The sequence below is a fragment of the Aspergillus bombycis genome (assembly GCF_001792695.1).
Source record: "Aspergillus bombycis strain NRRL26010 chromosome Unknown contig00005, whole genome shotgun sequence".
Lineage (NCBI taxonomy): Eukaryota > Fungi > Ascomycota > Eurotiomycetes > Eurotiales > Aspergillaceae > Aspergillus > Aspergillus bombycis.
Genome location: NW_019170007.1, coordinates 196,236 through 211,992, shown reverse-complemented (window position 1 = coordinate 211,992; position 15,757 = coordinate 196,236). Strand labels below are relative to the sequence as shown.

At 49.6% G+C, this 15,757-nt stretch overlaps 6 protein-coding genes across 6 annotated transcripts; 4 read left to right on the top strand and 2 right to left on the bottom strand.

Moving 5' to 3' along the window:
* Positions 1 to 538: 538 nt before the first annotated feature.
* Positions 539 to 916, top strand: ABOM_001299 (uncharacterized protein; the record flags this gene model as incomplete). Its single annotated transcript, XM_022528429.1, has 2 exons — positions 539 to 840; positions 904 to 916. The coding sequence occupies 2 exons, from the start codon at positions 539 to 541 to the stop codon at positions 914 to 916; spliced, it is 315 nt and encodes a 104-aa protein (XP_022393833.1).
* A 961-nt stretch (positions 917 to 1,877) lies between these two features.
* Positions 1,878 to 3,702, top strand: ABOM_001298 (aspartate aminotransferase; the record flags this gene model as incomplete). The annotated part of the gene is made up of 8 exons (XM_022528428.1): positions 1,878 to 2,003; positions 2,069 to 2,110; positions 2,196 to 2,598; positions 2,688 to 2,893; positions 2,964 to 3,043; positions 3,109 to 3,276; positions 3,377 to 3,583; positions 3,675 to 3,702. 8 exons carry the CDS (start codon positions 1,878 to 1,880, stop codon positions 3,700 to 3,702), a joined length of 1,260 nt encoding a protein of 419 aa, XP_022393834.1.
* A 178-nt stretch (positions 3,703 to 3,880) lies between these two features.
* Positions 3,881 to 7,462, bottom strand: ABOM_001297 (leucine--tRNA ligase CDC60; the record flags this gene model as incomplete). The annotated part of the gene is made up of 4 exons (XM_022528427.1): positions 3,881 to 4,492; positions 4,548 to 4,746; positions 4,813 to 7,316; positions 7,388 to 7,462. The coding sequence occupies 4 exons, from the start codon at positions 7,460 to 7,462 to the stop codon at positions 3,881 to 3,883; spliced, it is 3,390 nt and encodes a 1,129-aa protein (XP_022393677.1).
* Positions 7,463 to 8,032: 570 nt separating this feature from the next.
* ABOM_001296 (mitochondrial 54S ribosomal protein mL61) lies at positions 8,033 to 8,881 on the top strand (the record flags this gene model as incomplete). Its single annotated transcript, XM_022528426.1, has 2 exons — positions 8,033 to 8,071; positions 8,306 to 8,881. The coding sequence occupies 2 exons, from the start codon at positions 8,033 to 8,035 to the stop codon at positions 8,879 to 8,881; spliced, it is 615 nt and encodes a 204-aa protein (XP_022393679.1).
* Positions 8,882 to 9,294: 413 nt separating this feature from the next.
* ABOM_001295 (rhomboid family protein) lies at positions 9,295 to 10,473 on the bottom strand (the record flags this gene model as incomplete). The annotated part of the gene is made up of 1 exon (XM_022528425.1): positions 9,295 to 10,473. The coding sequence occupies one exon, from the start codon at positions 10,471 to 10,473 to the stop codon at positions 9,295 to 9,297; it is 1,179 nt and encodes a 392-aa protein (XP_022393828.1).
* Positions 10,474 to 13,118: 2,645 nt separating this feature from the next.
* On the top strand, positions 13,119 to 15,399 carry ABOM_001294 (WD40 repeat domain-containing protein; the record flags this gene model as incomplete). The annotated part of the gene is made up of 5 exons (XM_022528424.1): positions 13,119 to 13,168; positions 13,283 to 13,299; positions 13,454 to 13,689; positions 13,722 to 15,317; positions 15,373 to 15,399. The coding sequence occupies 5 exons, from the start codon at positions 13,119 to 13,121 to the stop codon at positions 15,397 to 15,399; spliced, it is 1,926 nt and encodes a 641-aa protein (XP_022393829.1).
* Positions 15,400 to 15,757: the final 358 nt, after the last annotated feature.

The window sequence follows — 15,757 nt, the reverse complement described above, 5'->3', positions numbered from 1 at the left end:
CTGTGGCAAGGGATAATTACTATTTCATGAATGTTAATGGTCCTTATGACGAGTGTGATGTGTCTCTAAAACCGGCGCTACAGACTTGATGAGTATGTCATTTAAATAAGTCCCAGGTTAATGACGAATTGAACGTACCTGCAAGCTCCGGATATGAAAATTTGCCTGTACTTCTTGAGGTCCATATAGTACCACGTAGTCTGACCCGGGTTCAATGACATAAAGTGCCTTTGAATCTTTTTTAATATATTTTGCGCTCAATCGGGGCAAATCATACCAGGGGCATCACAAATGTGCCATCCCCCCCGGTCGGGTGCATACTACATCGCCATCCCACAACACTAACAGACCCCAGACCTACCGTTGCACGTCCTCGCCGGCGTAACTGAGCTAGTCCTCTACTTCTGCGACTTCAATTGCGCAATCCTAGCAGTACTAGCCTGCTACGTCCATTCACTCACCTCCCTAAGTCTGGTCAAACGAAAACTAGAAAGAAAGGAAAACAGCTCCAACCTACCAAGAAGGCAGCGCCTTCCGCATGGTGCAAATCCTCCAGGCATACACCTCCCAAGACCCCATCGACTACCATGATGCCATCGTGTCCCTCCACAGCTTCCTCTACGCCCGCATCATCATCTTTCTCCTCGGAACCATGTGCCCCAGCCTCTCATTCTCCAAGAACATCAATTCACGCTTCGTCTACGCCGAGGCTATCTTCGAGAGTGTGTTGATCAGTGCCGGACACTGTACGAAGCCGAGCGCGATATTTGCGTTTTTGTTGCTCGTGCAAGCTATCGGGAAGATTAGTACGTTTGCTGGGAGGAGGGCCTGGGAGGAGAGGTATGTTTTCTCTTTTTCTTCTCTTTTCTCATTTCTGTTTTCCTCGGTAACTACGTCTACAAGGCTGCTAACCTGAATGCATTTTCCAGAACGAAGAAACCACCCCGGGATCCCGGATTGCTAATTAGGGTTCTGCGGTTTGTGGGTTCTTTGAGGACCGTGAGGACTGGGCGGACGAGACAATGGCTTCTCCTGATAAGACTCCGCAGATTGGGAATCTGCCCATGGATATATTGGGACATCAGTATACGAGGCTCGGTTTTGAAGGATGAGCCCGGCAAGAGATTATTAAGGTATGGCGTTTACTGGATACATGTTGTATTTAGTTGACGATGCTCTCATCTGAGTGGAGATATATAGATACTTAATAGATACATATGTGGGCCAGGCTAGTGACAAGGTTGAATATAACTGTCAAGCTGGGGGTCCCTGATATTCGTTTCAATATATGTCTGTAGGCCAACTATAGTTGACTGGTGGTATGCAGAGTCAACGTGGATCTGCCCCTCGTGATCGGTAGCGGAAAGGTTCCATATCAATACTTGGGATCTTGCTAAAATATAAATTATAATGAAACTCTTATAGAAAGACTCTTCTGCTTGTGAGACTCCTCTTACCAGTTATATATGATGACGGGCAGGTGTACTTCACAGTGTTTCAACCTGTGGAGTTCAGTCTAACATGCATATATCGAGGCCAGCATCTCCAAGCAACGCAAAAGACAATACAATCGATAAAACCACGCTAAACCATCACACATGTTAACCATGACATCTCACGATATCTTCCAAGTTCAATCCGACGAAGTATATATCGGGAAACTCATACTGCAAATCACCCGTTTCACGAAACCCTAAATAGCTCAAAGCCCGCTGACATAATGGCAGATCGTCTGTAACTATAACTAACTAGTAGCTCGCAAGGTCCTTTAAGCAGGGATTCAATTGTTTGTGTGTGTGTGTGTGTGTCCTATCTATCGCTCTCTATTAGACTAGGAACAGTGCTTGAATCTCCTACCAGACATCCCTAAAACTAAAATGCTCTCCTCGCGCGGCATCAAGAAGGCCGAATTGCCAAAGATTCCTTGGCGATATGCCCCTCCACATACATACAACAAGCAAAGCAACCCCGCGGGGCTGATCTCATTTGGCATGGCAGAGCATGTACGCCGTTTCTTTGAGAAAGCTATATATTATATATTCACATGGAATCACTAACGGTCAGGTAGATCCCAATGCGGGCGGAGATAGCAAAGTACATTAACAACAAGGTACATACAATAACCCTGAACTCCTCCGATAGGGCTATGCCATCTATACTACTTATCGAATGTCCCAGTTCACCTTCACTGGCAGGTTACATTCACCGAGGACTCAGTTGGCTATGGGTCCAGCTCCTCAACTCCCAATCGTCTGCCAATTGCAGTCGCCGCTCACCTCAACAATATTCTACAGCCGCTTTCACCGGTTGAGCCGGAAACAGTCGTTGTCGCCAGCGGCATCACGGCCATTGGGAGCATGCTCGGCTTCGCCCTGGCCGAGCCCACAGACGGTATCCTAGTCAGTAGACCGGTGTACGGACGCTTTGAACTTGACCATGGGGTTGAGGCAGATGTGCAGATCGTCTATGCAGACACAGATCCCGAGGAGGCGTTTACCCCCGCCGTGGTAGATAAGTACGAGACAGCGCTTCAGCGCGCAGAAGACGAAGGTACCAAGATCCGGGCAGTGTTGATCGTGAACCCGCATAACCCTGTAGGTAAGTATGATCCATGGAAAACCCTCACCGCAAGCATGGTGAGGTGCACAGTATTCAAGTCCCCTGAACAGAGCACTAACCAGCACCAGGGCGCTGCTACCCAGCAGAGACACTGAGGGCAATCCTCCGGTTCTGCAATAGACACAGCCTCCACCTCATCAGCGATGAAGTCTACGCATCCTGTGTTTTCGACTCGGGAGACCCGCGCGCCGTCCCTTTCACCTCGGTCTTATCTATCACCACACCTGAACTCATCGACCCTGATCTCGTCCACTTACTCTATGGCTTCAGCAAGGTACGCCATTCCCGTCCACTGATCCCAATCTAATACCACTTGCCATCGCAAATTGATACACAGGAACCAGGACTTCGCAGCCGGAGGCCTCCACCTCGGCTTCTTGATCACGCAAAACACGGCCCTCCGTCAAGCGTGCAAAGCCATCTTGTCAGTTCCCTCCTCCCAATACCCCATCCACATCACACCAGCTAAGATGTAATACATATACAAAGGAGACTCCACAACGCCTCAACAGCCTCCATCACAATCGGGGCAACCATCCTCGAAGACCAAGAATTCATGACCCAATTCACCCAAATAGCTCGCCAAAGCCTGGCATCAACATACCGACTCGCCACAGCAACACTCACCCAAGAAGGCATCAATTATGTCAAACGAGGGTAAGACATACCTCCTACCCCGGTCCTCTTTGCTTTATCCCCCCTATCAAGCCCCCACCACCATGCCAAAACTTGTATATGCGCTGCTGATAGCCTCCAGAAATGCGGGTTTCTTCATCTACGTCGACCTCTCGCCCTACCTTCCTTATCCTGATCGTCCGGTCCGAGAGCGCGAGTTTGCCCTGGCGCAGAAGTTCCTGGACGCCGGGGTGTTTTTGCATCCGGGTGAAGAGCATGCGATGGAGGCGGGGTGGTTTAGGCTTGTGTTTGCGCATGAGGAGGAGGTTTTGAGGGAGGGGCTGACGAGGTATGTTTTTTCTTTCTTTCTTTCTTTCTTCCTTTCTTTTCGACTTTCTCTTTTAGTTCCTGGGGGGGGGTTTGGCTGATGTTGAGGGTAGGCTGATTGGGGTGTTGAGGTCTGTTTGATGATTTGTAGCTGTTTAATAGATCCAGGTATTACTTGTAGTGGTTTATTTGACTAGAGTATGAACTTTACGAATGAGTCGATGATTTAAACGATGTCATAACAACCATTGCATTCTTCATATTCTTTTAATTTATAGGTCTTTCGCATGCGGATCTAAATATGTATGATCAACTCTTTTCAGTTACTCTCTTCGATGTTGGTGAATTGGAAAGTGGGTTGACCAGGGACGGCGTTCTCGGCCGTGAGACCCTCTCTCTTTTCACCGGAGCCAACGACCTCACCGGTCTTGCCACCCTCTTCAACAGCGATGATCTCAATCACCTTGCAGCCTGTTGTCTTTTGCAAGTTCACGAGCATCTCCTTGAGGACGGCGAACTCATCGAACGGCAGCTTCCGGCTAAAGACGGTCTCGGGCTCCTCGCGGCTCTGGATAAGACGTCTCTTGAGGGTCTGGACGAAAGGCATGGCCTTCTTCATCTCGCCCATCTTGCCGACCTTGGCGTTCAGCTCCTTGTCGTTGATGGAGAGGTTGAGACCATCGAAGGCCTCGCGGACCAGGTCGATGTACTTCTCCTGCCACGAGGGGTACTTCTTGGCAGCGTAGATTGTGAGCTTCTTGGGCTTGCGGGGGTCGTAGCCAGCGCTCTTGCCCTTGGAAGCCTTCTTGGCGAGCTGAGACTCAGCAGAGGTGATGCTGGAGGAAGTGGCCCGGACATAGGTGCTGATGGCTGTCAGCTCCGGTGATTGCTCGGGAACTTCGGGGAAGCGAGCGTGGTGAATAGACTCGGGCTGTATTGTAGGTGATGTTAGTTATGCTCTTCCAATGAGGTCGAAAACCACTTACCTTCTTCAGGATCTCGAGCCAAACGTATTCGGCCCAGTGAGGAGCAATGACAGCAAGCATGAGGGCTTGCAGCTCGATGTAGCGCAGGATCACATCACGGTGCATACCAACACCGGCTGATGTCGAGGCCTCACGGTAGGCATCACGGGCACTAACCAGGTCGTACAGACCAGATTTCAAGGCGAGCTTAAAGTCGGTGCTACGGTGATGTTAACGCTTGTTCATCATGGGGTACAGGGGAGGAGAATGATGTCTTGTAGCTTACTCTTGGTAGTGCTTCCGGGCCTCACGAACCAATCCATTCATCTCGTTGTTGAAAATCTTATCCCAGAATGCATCAGCGGGGCCAGTGCGCAGGGTTTCATCCTTGGAAATCTCCTCAACCCATTCCTTGAGGGTATGCAGTCTCAGAATGTTACTGTTAGCAACGGTCTCATCGAAGTTAGCGTCCTCGATACCATCACCGGCGTCGGCGAACGCAATACGGGTAGCGTCAGCGCCGAATTTGTCAACACTGTCCTTCAGTGTGAGGAAGTTACCAGTGCTCTTGCTCATCTTCTCGCCGTTAAGAAGCAAGTGTCCGTTCGCGCGAACACCGCGAGGCCAATACTCCGGTGGGAAGAGCGCAACGTGGATGTAAAGGAAGAAGGTCAAGTGGTTCGGGATGAGGTCCTTTCCGGAAACTCTAACATCCAACGGGTACCAGTACTCGAATTCTCTGCGCATCTGCTGCAAACCTTCCTTGCTAATTCCGCTCTTCGAGATCAGCTCGTCGCTAAGCTCACGTCTTGTGAATACATAATCCCAGACCTCGTCGATCATCTGCTCAGCCTTCACGTTCAAGGGACCGAGAGTCTGACCGTAGCGGTCACCGTGCAACAAGTGGGCAATTGTGTAGTAGGCCATGTATACGGTACTGTCACTCAGACTCTCGACGAGGAATTGAGGATCCCATGGCAGCTTAGAGCCCAAACCATAGGTTCTTGCGCAAGCCCAGCGGTTGAGCCAGTCAAGGTTCTTCTCGAAGCCATGCTTGGTCTCGTTGGTGTATGTGTTGAGGGTGTTCACGACATGGTTCAGTGTGTCTTTTTGCCACTTGGCGTCGTTCTCTCCGTAGTTCAGGAACCATTGACCGAGGTACGCAACTACACAGTCATCCCCGCTTCTGCTGACGACCTCTCCCATGGGATCGGCAAAGGGGAAAGCATCACCGCTCTCGTAAAGGGCCTTACGGATCTTGTCCTTAGCAGCGCTCACAGGCTCACCCTTGTATTCACCAGCGACCATAGTACCCTTGTAGAAGGCTTCACTGTATGCCAATTCCTTGGCCTTTGCCAGTTGGGTAACATCCTTAGGAGAGTTGATCTTCAGCTGCTTAACAAGGGCAGGGGCAGTAAGGTTGCCATAAGTTGGGGTGTCAATGAGAGGGAAGATCTCCAGCTCGGCCCACTCCTTCTGGATTCCATAGTACTCGGGTTTCTTGGCAAGATCAGCCAAGGTAGCATAATCATCAGGGCTGTCAGAAGGCACAGAGGTGACGACACCGGTACCCTTGCTGGCAGAAACGCTCTCCATAGGCAGAATTCGCACACCTTCGGTGTGGAGTGAGAGCGGAGCGTTAACAAGTGTACCAACATAGGCGGATCCTGGAGCCTCCGCGACGATCGGTAACTGATCCTGAGTCTTGGGGAAGTTGTCACTGCTAAAGAAAGTGCCCTGGAAAGCCATGTTCCATGCGGCCCGCTTTGTGCAAACGTAGTATTCCTTTTCCTTCACCTTGAAGATACCATAGTTGATCTTAGGGCCGAGGAAGCAGCAAGTCTGGCCATACATCGTCTCTGGGCGCAGAGTAGCAGGAACAAAGTACACACTGGCATCCTCCTCGATCTTGCCCTTGACGATCTCGGCAATCTGTGGGGCCCATTCCTTCACCTTCAGCTTCATAGCGGTATATTCCTGGGGTCCGACACCTTCACCCTTGGTCCGGTCGTGGTCCATGCAAGGCTGTCCGTCCTTGGGGGAATAGATAGTGTACCGGCTACCGTACTGGATTTTACCGAGCTCATGGAGACGGTTCATCTGCCAGCGCACAAAGGCATCGTAGTAGGGGTTCGCATCAGTGGTGACCATCTGACGACGCCAATCAATTCTGGCGCCAAGGCTGTCAAGATCACGGATGGCCAGGGGAGGGAAGTGGTGGAGCCAGTAACCAGCGTCGGCAAACTTGTGGATTTCGTCCAAGGGAATACCGATCGCCAACATGATCTGGAACTGGTACTTCATCTTCACGGTCTTGGCGGCGGCCTTGCTCTTCTTTCCGGAGAACTTCTCCTGTTGCTCGTTCTTGACTTCCTGGGTGGGGGCAGCAGGGGCCTTCTCCTCCTCCTCAGCCTCTTCCTTGTAGCCCTCGAAGTTCTGTCCGAATTTCTTGACCTCATCGGAAAGCTTATCCGCGCACGCCTTGATAGGCATACCGGTACAGTGGAAACCCAGGGGGAAAAGAGCCCTCTTACCATCCATGCGGGCAACACCGGCCATGAACTCGACCTTACTGGCAGTGAAACTGTGACCTGCGTGCAGGGTACCGTTCATGTAGGGGTAAGCCATGGTTCCGAAGAACTTGGGATACTTCTCACGAAGCTCCGCGGCGGACATGGAGCCCTCAGGAACCTCTGCGAAGGAGGGAGCATCGACCTCGAAAACCTTGTTCTCCTTCCATTGCGCCTGGTATTTCTTCTCGATAGCGATAAGGGTATCTCTCTTCTCGGTCTATTTCGGGATCCACCAATTAGCACCGTATGGACAAAGAAAGCTGGGGGAGGAGGGGTAGGATATAGAACATTTTCGAGTTTGAGGGTGTTTTTTGCGCCGGCGCTCGGGTCGAGCGCAGCTGCGGAAGCAGCAGCGGCTGCCATGGCTCTTAATGAATGGTTTGCTGTCTTGCAAACTCAACTGAAGAGCTGAACGGGAGTGGATCAAAAGTGGTTTTTATAACTCTGCCGCGGGGTAAGACTTTATCGATGTTCTGAGTCAAAAGATTATGTGGGAATCGGACCCCGGCAGTACATTCCCCACCGCCTTCCCCATTCATCACAGAATCAATACAACATGGCTCTCTTATCGTTCTACCATGAGTCAAAATTGAAGCAGATATTCATCGTTGCAAATGACTCATAAATGCGGCTTTCTCGCCTATATTAAAATAAACTATCGTTAGATAAGAAACGCATTGGATGGCGTGCGCGTCAGCAATTGGTGCGAGAACAAGGCCAGATGTATAGTCACATGACCACCCTATCGGACCGTCTCAATCTTTCCGCCGACAGGCCAAAAATCGAGATGAGCTCCGAGCAGCACTCTATCTAATTCCGCTCGGGACTGTTGCAGCTGATCGATCCCCGGGTCGGCTAACCTTTGCAATCTTTTAAAGCCCCTTTTTCGACCGTTTCTCTAAAGTCAAAGCGCGTTGCGCCTTCCCCGTCATCATGGTGAACGTCTTCAAGCGGATGCGGAAGCTGAAAACCGTAAGTTGGCCAACACCATTGCTTGCATCTAAATGAATGTCAGAGGCTGACTCCAGGTTGTAACCATTTGCAGAGGGTAATGCTACCAATGAACAAATCTCCTACACTACCATTGCTCCAACTTTTCGGCAAGATCGCGGCGGCATCCAACGCTCAAGTCTATCTTGCAACGACGACAACAGGAGAGGCCCGTTTATATCAAGAAGCGCATGATCTAACTTGGCTTTTCAACAGATCCTCAACGTCCGTGTAGGAACTGGTGCCGCCATTTTTCCTTCTGCTACCTCTGCGACCCAAGAATTCCCAGCAATCACCCGTTTACACCTCACATACGCCCAAAAGATCTATGGCGGTCATCAAGGCGCACGGCATTTCTGGCGCAACTGTCTTCCCCGGCTCAAGTACCACAACCCAGGTCTTCAGATGACCGTGAAGCAGACACAAGAACAAGAGGGACCGGCAGCCTTGACGATATACTTCGCAGAGCGGGCGAGCAATGCCGCTTCCTTGACCGCGGCCAAGGTCGAGGATAAACATGCCCCGGCGCCGGAGTCAACAGAAAAGACAGCCATTCTGGATCTGAAGAACCTCGATTACAAGGAGATCTGGAATAAAGTTAAGATGGTGACCGGGGCCCAGGAAGTGCCTGCTACTTCCGAGGAGGAAGCGGAGCTGCAGAAGCTGGAGCAAATGCGTCAGCAGTCGGAGAAGGACCGGGTACGGCTAGCCGCTATCCGCCAGGCCAAGAAGGATCAAGAGCGGATGTTACAAGAGGCTCGGGGAGAAATTGAGAAGCTGAAGCAACTGTAAGTCTAGTAAAAGACTGTTTGGGGTTGCAGGAAGACGTTGGGCATGATCAACTGTAGCATAGCCTTTTTCCTTTTTTCTTTTTTCTTTTGAAATATGTAGTTCTAGATGTCTCTTTTGTGATAAATAATGGCTTAACTTTCCCCTGTGATCTTGAGGGATAGATACATCGTCAGGATATCATCAAAGCAAAGATAAAGCAACGAGCCTTTGTGTATATCGGGCTCATTGTATACAACCAAGTAGAAATATAAGTCACATCAGCAACATAACTTTCCCACCCCGCGCCCTGTATAGTCTCCATATTCAAATGTCCCACTCATAAATAGCAGGCCAAGATAAAATTCCCGTACGCGAGTCATTCTTAAACATTCCTAAACTCCTGAATACCCACGAAGCGCGCATCACCTGTCAATTCAAGCATGATCTGGCGTATAGCTCGTCTCGCCTAGCATGCTCTGGCCTGCTGATACAGTCGGTGTTGCAGTCTGAGTTTGGCCTGATCCCTGTAGATTCTGTGGAGATGGGGAATGCGCTCTTCCGGCAGCAGCAGCTTGAAGTCTCTGATCCAAAGCCTTGAGAGCTAATGCCCGTCTCCGCTCCGCCTCTTCACGCTTAGCCGCCCCCCTCGTTCCTCCTCTCTGGCTGTTAAGCAGAGAGGGAAGGCCGGCCTCCCCTCTCGCAAGAACTTGTTGGTTGCCTGATGCAATATCTTCCTCTGAAAATGGGGTGCAGATCTTCAATGCGACTAACAAAGAGTAAAACTGCTCCGAAACAAACGAAATCGGAGGTTGGATTGCGTCTGGGAAGAGACACGCGAATGCAAACGTCTCACTTGCGTCTCCCTTGAAGCCTAAACCGTCGGTAGATGTGCCGGTCAAATCCGGCTGCCGTTTAAAAAATCGAAGGTAGGTCCAACTTGCCAGCAGGCCGAGCCAGGAAAGTGTTGCCGCCACATGTGTTCCAAATATTATACCACTGATCGTGTTTAGCAGCAAGAAAAGCGCCGGGAAATGCTTCACCCGCATCTTCACTAGGCCTTTGAATATAGTCACAGTATGCTCGGGAACAAGTTGCTTGAAAGCCACAAGGAAGGAGGCTTGGATCGATATGCCACCGCATATTTGGGTTACGCTTGGAGATGGGGAGTCAGTAGGGAAGGCGCAGGAGGTTGTGCATTCGGTATCGGAAAACAAGGCATACCCGCTGGTCGAACCACCCCTGATGGTAGTTCCTAGAAGATAAAGGGGCACAATCGTTACGTTCGGGATCACCGCGATGGCCAGAATGAATTTTGCAAACTCTCGGGAACCCCAAGCGCGCTCTAGGTACTTGCCCCCATAGAACAGGGTGGCGCCGTTCAAGAGAACCGTAAAGATATTCTGCTCCACAAAAATCGCGGTAAGGAATGTCCAGGGGTAGTGAAAGAACTCGGATGGGACGAGAGTTAGATAGGGTACAACTGGAGTGGTCAAGGGGTGGCCCCCCGTGGCATCAATTTGCCGCCATCGGGCAATATTGTACAGGAGGGAGAGAGTGAGCAGGCTGATGAGACAGGTACGGGTTGCAGGAGGGATATTGACTCGGAGCGCCATTGTGGGAAACGAGCTCTTGCGGCTGCTGGTGTCCACGCAGACCGCGGGCTGTCGATAAAGCCCGACTAGGGTATTAAGTGGCAGAGGTTGATGTTGATCAATCGCAGTTCGGAGTGGATTTCGGGCCAAGCAGCACTTCCGTCTTGGGTTTGGTTCGTTGTTTGGCTCTGATCGATCGCCTTCCTTTGATTGGATACCCTATTTTGCACATCCGCCCGGGGAAATAACAAAGGTGACCACCTGAGGCACCATATTCCAGCCTTGGCGCCTAAGGTATACTTTTCTAACGACCGAGGTAAAAGGGGTCTGAAAAGTTATATTTTTTGTGCGTATGTACATACATGTCAAGGTGCTAAACTCTTAAGGCGCCTAAAAAAAGAAAAAAGAAAAGAACCCCCCCCATTCCAAATCGTGTCGCTTTAAAGTTTCAAACAATAAACCCACGCCTGACACCCACCGTTTTGATTCAGTGACTATTAGATCATTTCTGGCCATCTCGTCTTGGCAAGGCTAAGACTTGTCGCTCTGAAACACGGTGTATTTCAAGAAATCGGTACTGGGCAGAGGAAGAAATAGATGTCATAGAGGCGCAACCCAGTGACAGCAGCTCCAGTGATTGGTGCAGTCACCTGCAGTTGTGAATATCTGCCCAGTGTATGTAAAACATGGCTTGGCTAAAGTCTTTTTGAATTTTATAAAATGGTAGCTTGTCACCCCGATGGTTACCGCAGGAAATTGGAGTTTGGCTCCTTGAATGAGAGCTATTTGTATCTTTTTGGAAATTCAGATCTATGGAACGAGCTTTTTCCTTCCTCTTTCCGTCCAATAGGCCCCCTAAGGCGTAATTAATCAAGCAGGTCGAGAAGATGTAATGTGGAACATCAAAGGTCAAAGGTGTCACAGCCGGTCACCATGTGGCTGAAAAGTGTTAAATTGACATTGCAAGCACAGAATGGGAAAAAAAAGGAATGGGTCAGGTCTCCGCCTGTTGGACGCATCCGCCATATGCCGTAGAGGGAGGGAAATAAGAATAGGAGGGAAGAAATATTAAAAAGGAAAAATAAAAAAAGGACCACTAGAAGTTCTTGAGGAACCCGATCAATATTAGTCATTGAATTAAATTCAGTTTATTAGAGTAGCTCCGAGGATCTGGCAGTTGTGCTAATTTTCCTAGTAGTAATTACTTATATTTAAGCGTACATTTACCATTTCAGATGGTTATTGTTGGTATTATAATTGTCATTGTTAGATGCCCATGTAATTTCAGGCCGGTCTGATCCTAAGCGCTTGGAAGAACATTTTCTTATTTATTTTAATTTAATTATTTTCTTTATATTTTCCCTCAAAAAATATATTTTAGATTTTTTTTTTTTGAAAAGTGCAACTAAAAGAAGGATAATAATGATTATAAAAAAAAATAGAAATACTAGTATGTCCGTTAAGTAGGTACACTACTAGTACTGCGTGGCCCTGTGTAAATCACACTGTAATCGACCCGCAAAACGCTAGGTCCCGAAGCAGACAAGCGCACTGGCCGATCATTTGCCCGTCAGAACCACCCAAGGGGACCGGTGGATTTCCCAACTGCACGCTAAGTCGTGGGCCGGACGCCACAACGAGTCAAGCCAAAAGTCCAGGTCGCCAAAGTCAAAATCGGGTTTGACTGCGAAGTGACTGGCAAAGGGTGCCGGCTTCCTCTGAAACAGCGTCCCAGAGCCGCCTGGAGAAATTCCTCTGAGCCTTTTCCTTTTTTCCCACTCTCTAAACTCAACCTGGCTTGTTGGTTCGAGATTTGAAGACTACTACCTCACTTTCTTCCTCTTCCATTTCCCTTCTTCCCTGCTCGCAGTCACGACAACCATCTGATCAATCTGCCTGTACCTTACTATTACCCTGCAGAAGTGGTGGTGATCATCATTCCTTGACACGCTTGCCCTGCTTTCCTTTTTATTTTTATTTTTATGTTATTTTTTTTAATTACCTTTTTTTTGCCCACTTGCTTTTCGTCGTCCCCGTTCTGGAGTCCAGCCCTCCAGTTTGTCCACCCCCCCCTCCCGTAACCGTACTGGTACAGCTCCAACCTTTGCAGTTCGCTAGCGGGTCTGCTATCTCAAGCCACACGTTGGTGTCGATTTCGACCCGTCTCGATATTCATTCTTCACTTTCTCTTTTCAACTCTTGCGGCTTCTTTTCCACAACCCCCCTTGTTTTAACGCTGTTCAAGGGTCTCATTAGAAACCTCACTCATCCTCTATCTACCCTTTAATTGACGATCTAACCCCCGGCATTTGCACTCCACCTTAACGCTCTGCATTATATCCCATCCCATCCCCTTCAACTACGATTTTCCTTGTCACGCCTTGGCTGCGTCCGGCCCAGTTTTTGGCACTCACGCTCCTTTCCGACGCCGAACTGGACCTTCTCGCCATTCATCCTGGCGACCCAGAGAGAGAAATCTGTAATATCAGCAGACCGGTCCCTTCGGTTTACACGGTCTAATCTCGCCTATATCTCGGGATTCTCGCATCTTTCAAATTCTCGATCATCCACCATTATCCTTCTGCAATTTGTTTAGCGGAGGTTCCTGTTATTATTCCTGGCATGCTAGCGGATCCTCCACCTTACTAGCTGTCATACATGTAACAATGTCACATCCTGATCTTACGTCGCATCATGTCAACTACCTAATCTGGAGGTACGTTCCTAACTTCAAGGTTCTCTGCCGACACCCGAGTGCACCTCTGATAGCTCATGATAACCCCCCTGATGTTTATGTTCCTCGTACATGTCACTGACGTTTAGGCTCTAGGTATCTTCAAGAATCAGGTTAGTTTCAACCCGTCCTTTTTTCAATCCTAATCCTCATTTTGTATTTTTATCTTTATCTCCCCCTCTTTTTTACGCGTTTCTTCGTATCCTCGTTTGACAGGACTCAAGGTATCCTGCAACAATCAAGATTCTCATCTAACCTACATCGCAGGTCACGGTGAAGCCGCAGTGACACTGCAGCGCGCATGGAATCACGACCCACAGAGCTTACCTTTCGCTCCTTATATAAAAACCCATGCGTTGGTGTCTTTGGTGCAAAAGGGTCTCCAATATCACGAGCTCGAACAGTCACTCGATAAGGCACGTTACCTTGCTCTGCCGGATCTAATGATTTTGTTTCCCGGTGGATCCTTTTTATTCTCTCTTCAATTAGTGTCTTCTAAGAATGTCTGTCTACCAATGACTAATGAGTTTTACAGGATGGGAATCCGAGGCCCTTTTCACCTTCAGATTATTTCTTTGGACCAGCGGTGCTGGAAGCGGAACCGCGGAAAAGTCAGGGTGGCCCGAGTGAAAATGGCACAGACCAGGCGCCTGTCTCGCCCACGAGTAAAGTCGCGCGCGACAGCGTGATCAACGGTCACTTGACAGGCGAATCTGCGACACCTCAAGTTATCCCCAATGCTAAGAAAAGCCGCAAGAGTGACCGCGCAGAGACCAACGGGGACGAAATTCCAATGGAAATTGATTCAAATGGTGTTGCAAATGAGACGAAATCCGCAGTGGCTACATCGCCATCCTTGGCCGATGCTGTGGATGGGGATGGGGACGTGAACATGGGTATCCGACCGGATTCGCAAGACCAGGAGCCAACCGCGGCGCCGACTTTCACCTTGACCAACGGCCACAGCGTTGGCGTCCAGATCACCCCCGCCAAGGCTGCCGACCTTAGTCCCGATACCGCCGTCTTGAATGTGGCTGATGAGTGCCACGTGACTCGCGCATTGTGGCGTCCAAACGATCCCACTGTTGTCGTTGCAGTCGGCGAGTCGTTCTGTAGTCTATGGAAGATGCCGTCATCTGCGAGTCCGGTGCAAGAGAAGCTTGTGGAGGGTAAGGGCGATAGTATCTGCGTCTCTGCGGTCGCATGGGACCCTACGGGCCAGAAATTGGCCGTAGCCACATACAATGACATGAGAGGGTCTATCACCATGTATGATGTGGCCGGGAATGCTGTTGACCTCCTGCCCGAAGTACCTAGAATGATCACTGGGTTGCATTGGACCGAGAGCGGCACCCATTTGATTGTTGTGGCATCAGATAGTAAAGTCTCCGAGCTGGCTCTCTGGGATGATTCATTGCGACCGGACGAGTTCCCCTCTCCACAGGTAATCGACGGGTCAGTCTATGACCTCAGCTGGCTTGGACGCAATGTAGCATACGCTTCGGGTAATGGAACGGTCTACCAGTGTGATGTCGACTCGAGCATCCACATCTCCAAAACATATACCAGCGAGACCGATAGACCTTGGACATTTATTCGTTGCGCAAATGCCAGTTCCTCCTCGGTGGCAGTGGCTGCATCGTCTGCTGCAGCTGCATTCTGGATCCCAACGCACGACATGCACCTCGATGGTGCACACGAAGGGGATATCACGGCAATAGAGCTTAAGCCAAATACACTGGAGCAACCACAAACGAACCATCCGCTGGTTGTAGCCTCTTCATCCACCGATGATACAGTCAAAGTATGGCATATTGATCTGGACGCAAAACGATTTGATTGTATTCACCGTCTGTTCCTCGGCCCATCTTCGCCCGCCCTCGCCAGCAGTTTCTCTCCGGACGGTTATGCTCTGGCTGCTGCAAGCAAGGAAAAATTGTTCATCTGGAATTCGCAGAGGGGTGGCACTGCAATGGCTACTTGGACCGTGCCTGGTACCGACGTAACAAAGATCGAAGAAGGACAGAATCACTTGACCAATGGACACAATGGAACCGCCGAACCAATACCGGATCGCTCTCTTGCATGGGATACTGATGGTAAACGACTCGCTTTTGGCTTTGGCAAGCAGGTATGTTGTCTATCGTACCCAGTTGGAGATTAACAGGCTGACTGACATTGGGTAGTTGGCTATTATAAACATGCAAAGTTGAGACTTTACGAACCGCGAATACGTGATGTTGGGCTCGAACGCAGGAATATCTAACTACACCTTGATGATGCACTCGTATGCGCTCTTACACCTTTTCACTACATAAATTGTGATATCCTTGTCAACGAATGCAACCGGAAACTATACCTTACCTTTCGCTCTTGGACTTCTGGATCGTTTGCTACCAGGCCGCCTGATCGATCTCCGGCCAAATCATTCCTGACATTTATATGCGGTTAGGTGGAGCGCAAAACCAAAGCTGATCAACAACTAGCAATCAGCGCCGCTTCAGAACGTTCTTGTTGTGTTCTTTCTTCTTTCAGCATTCTAATTTATTCAATAACCATTTGGTTAGATGA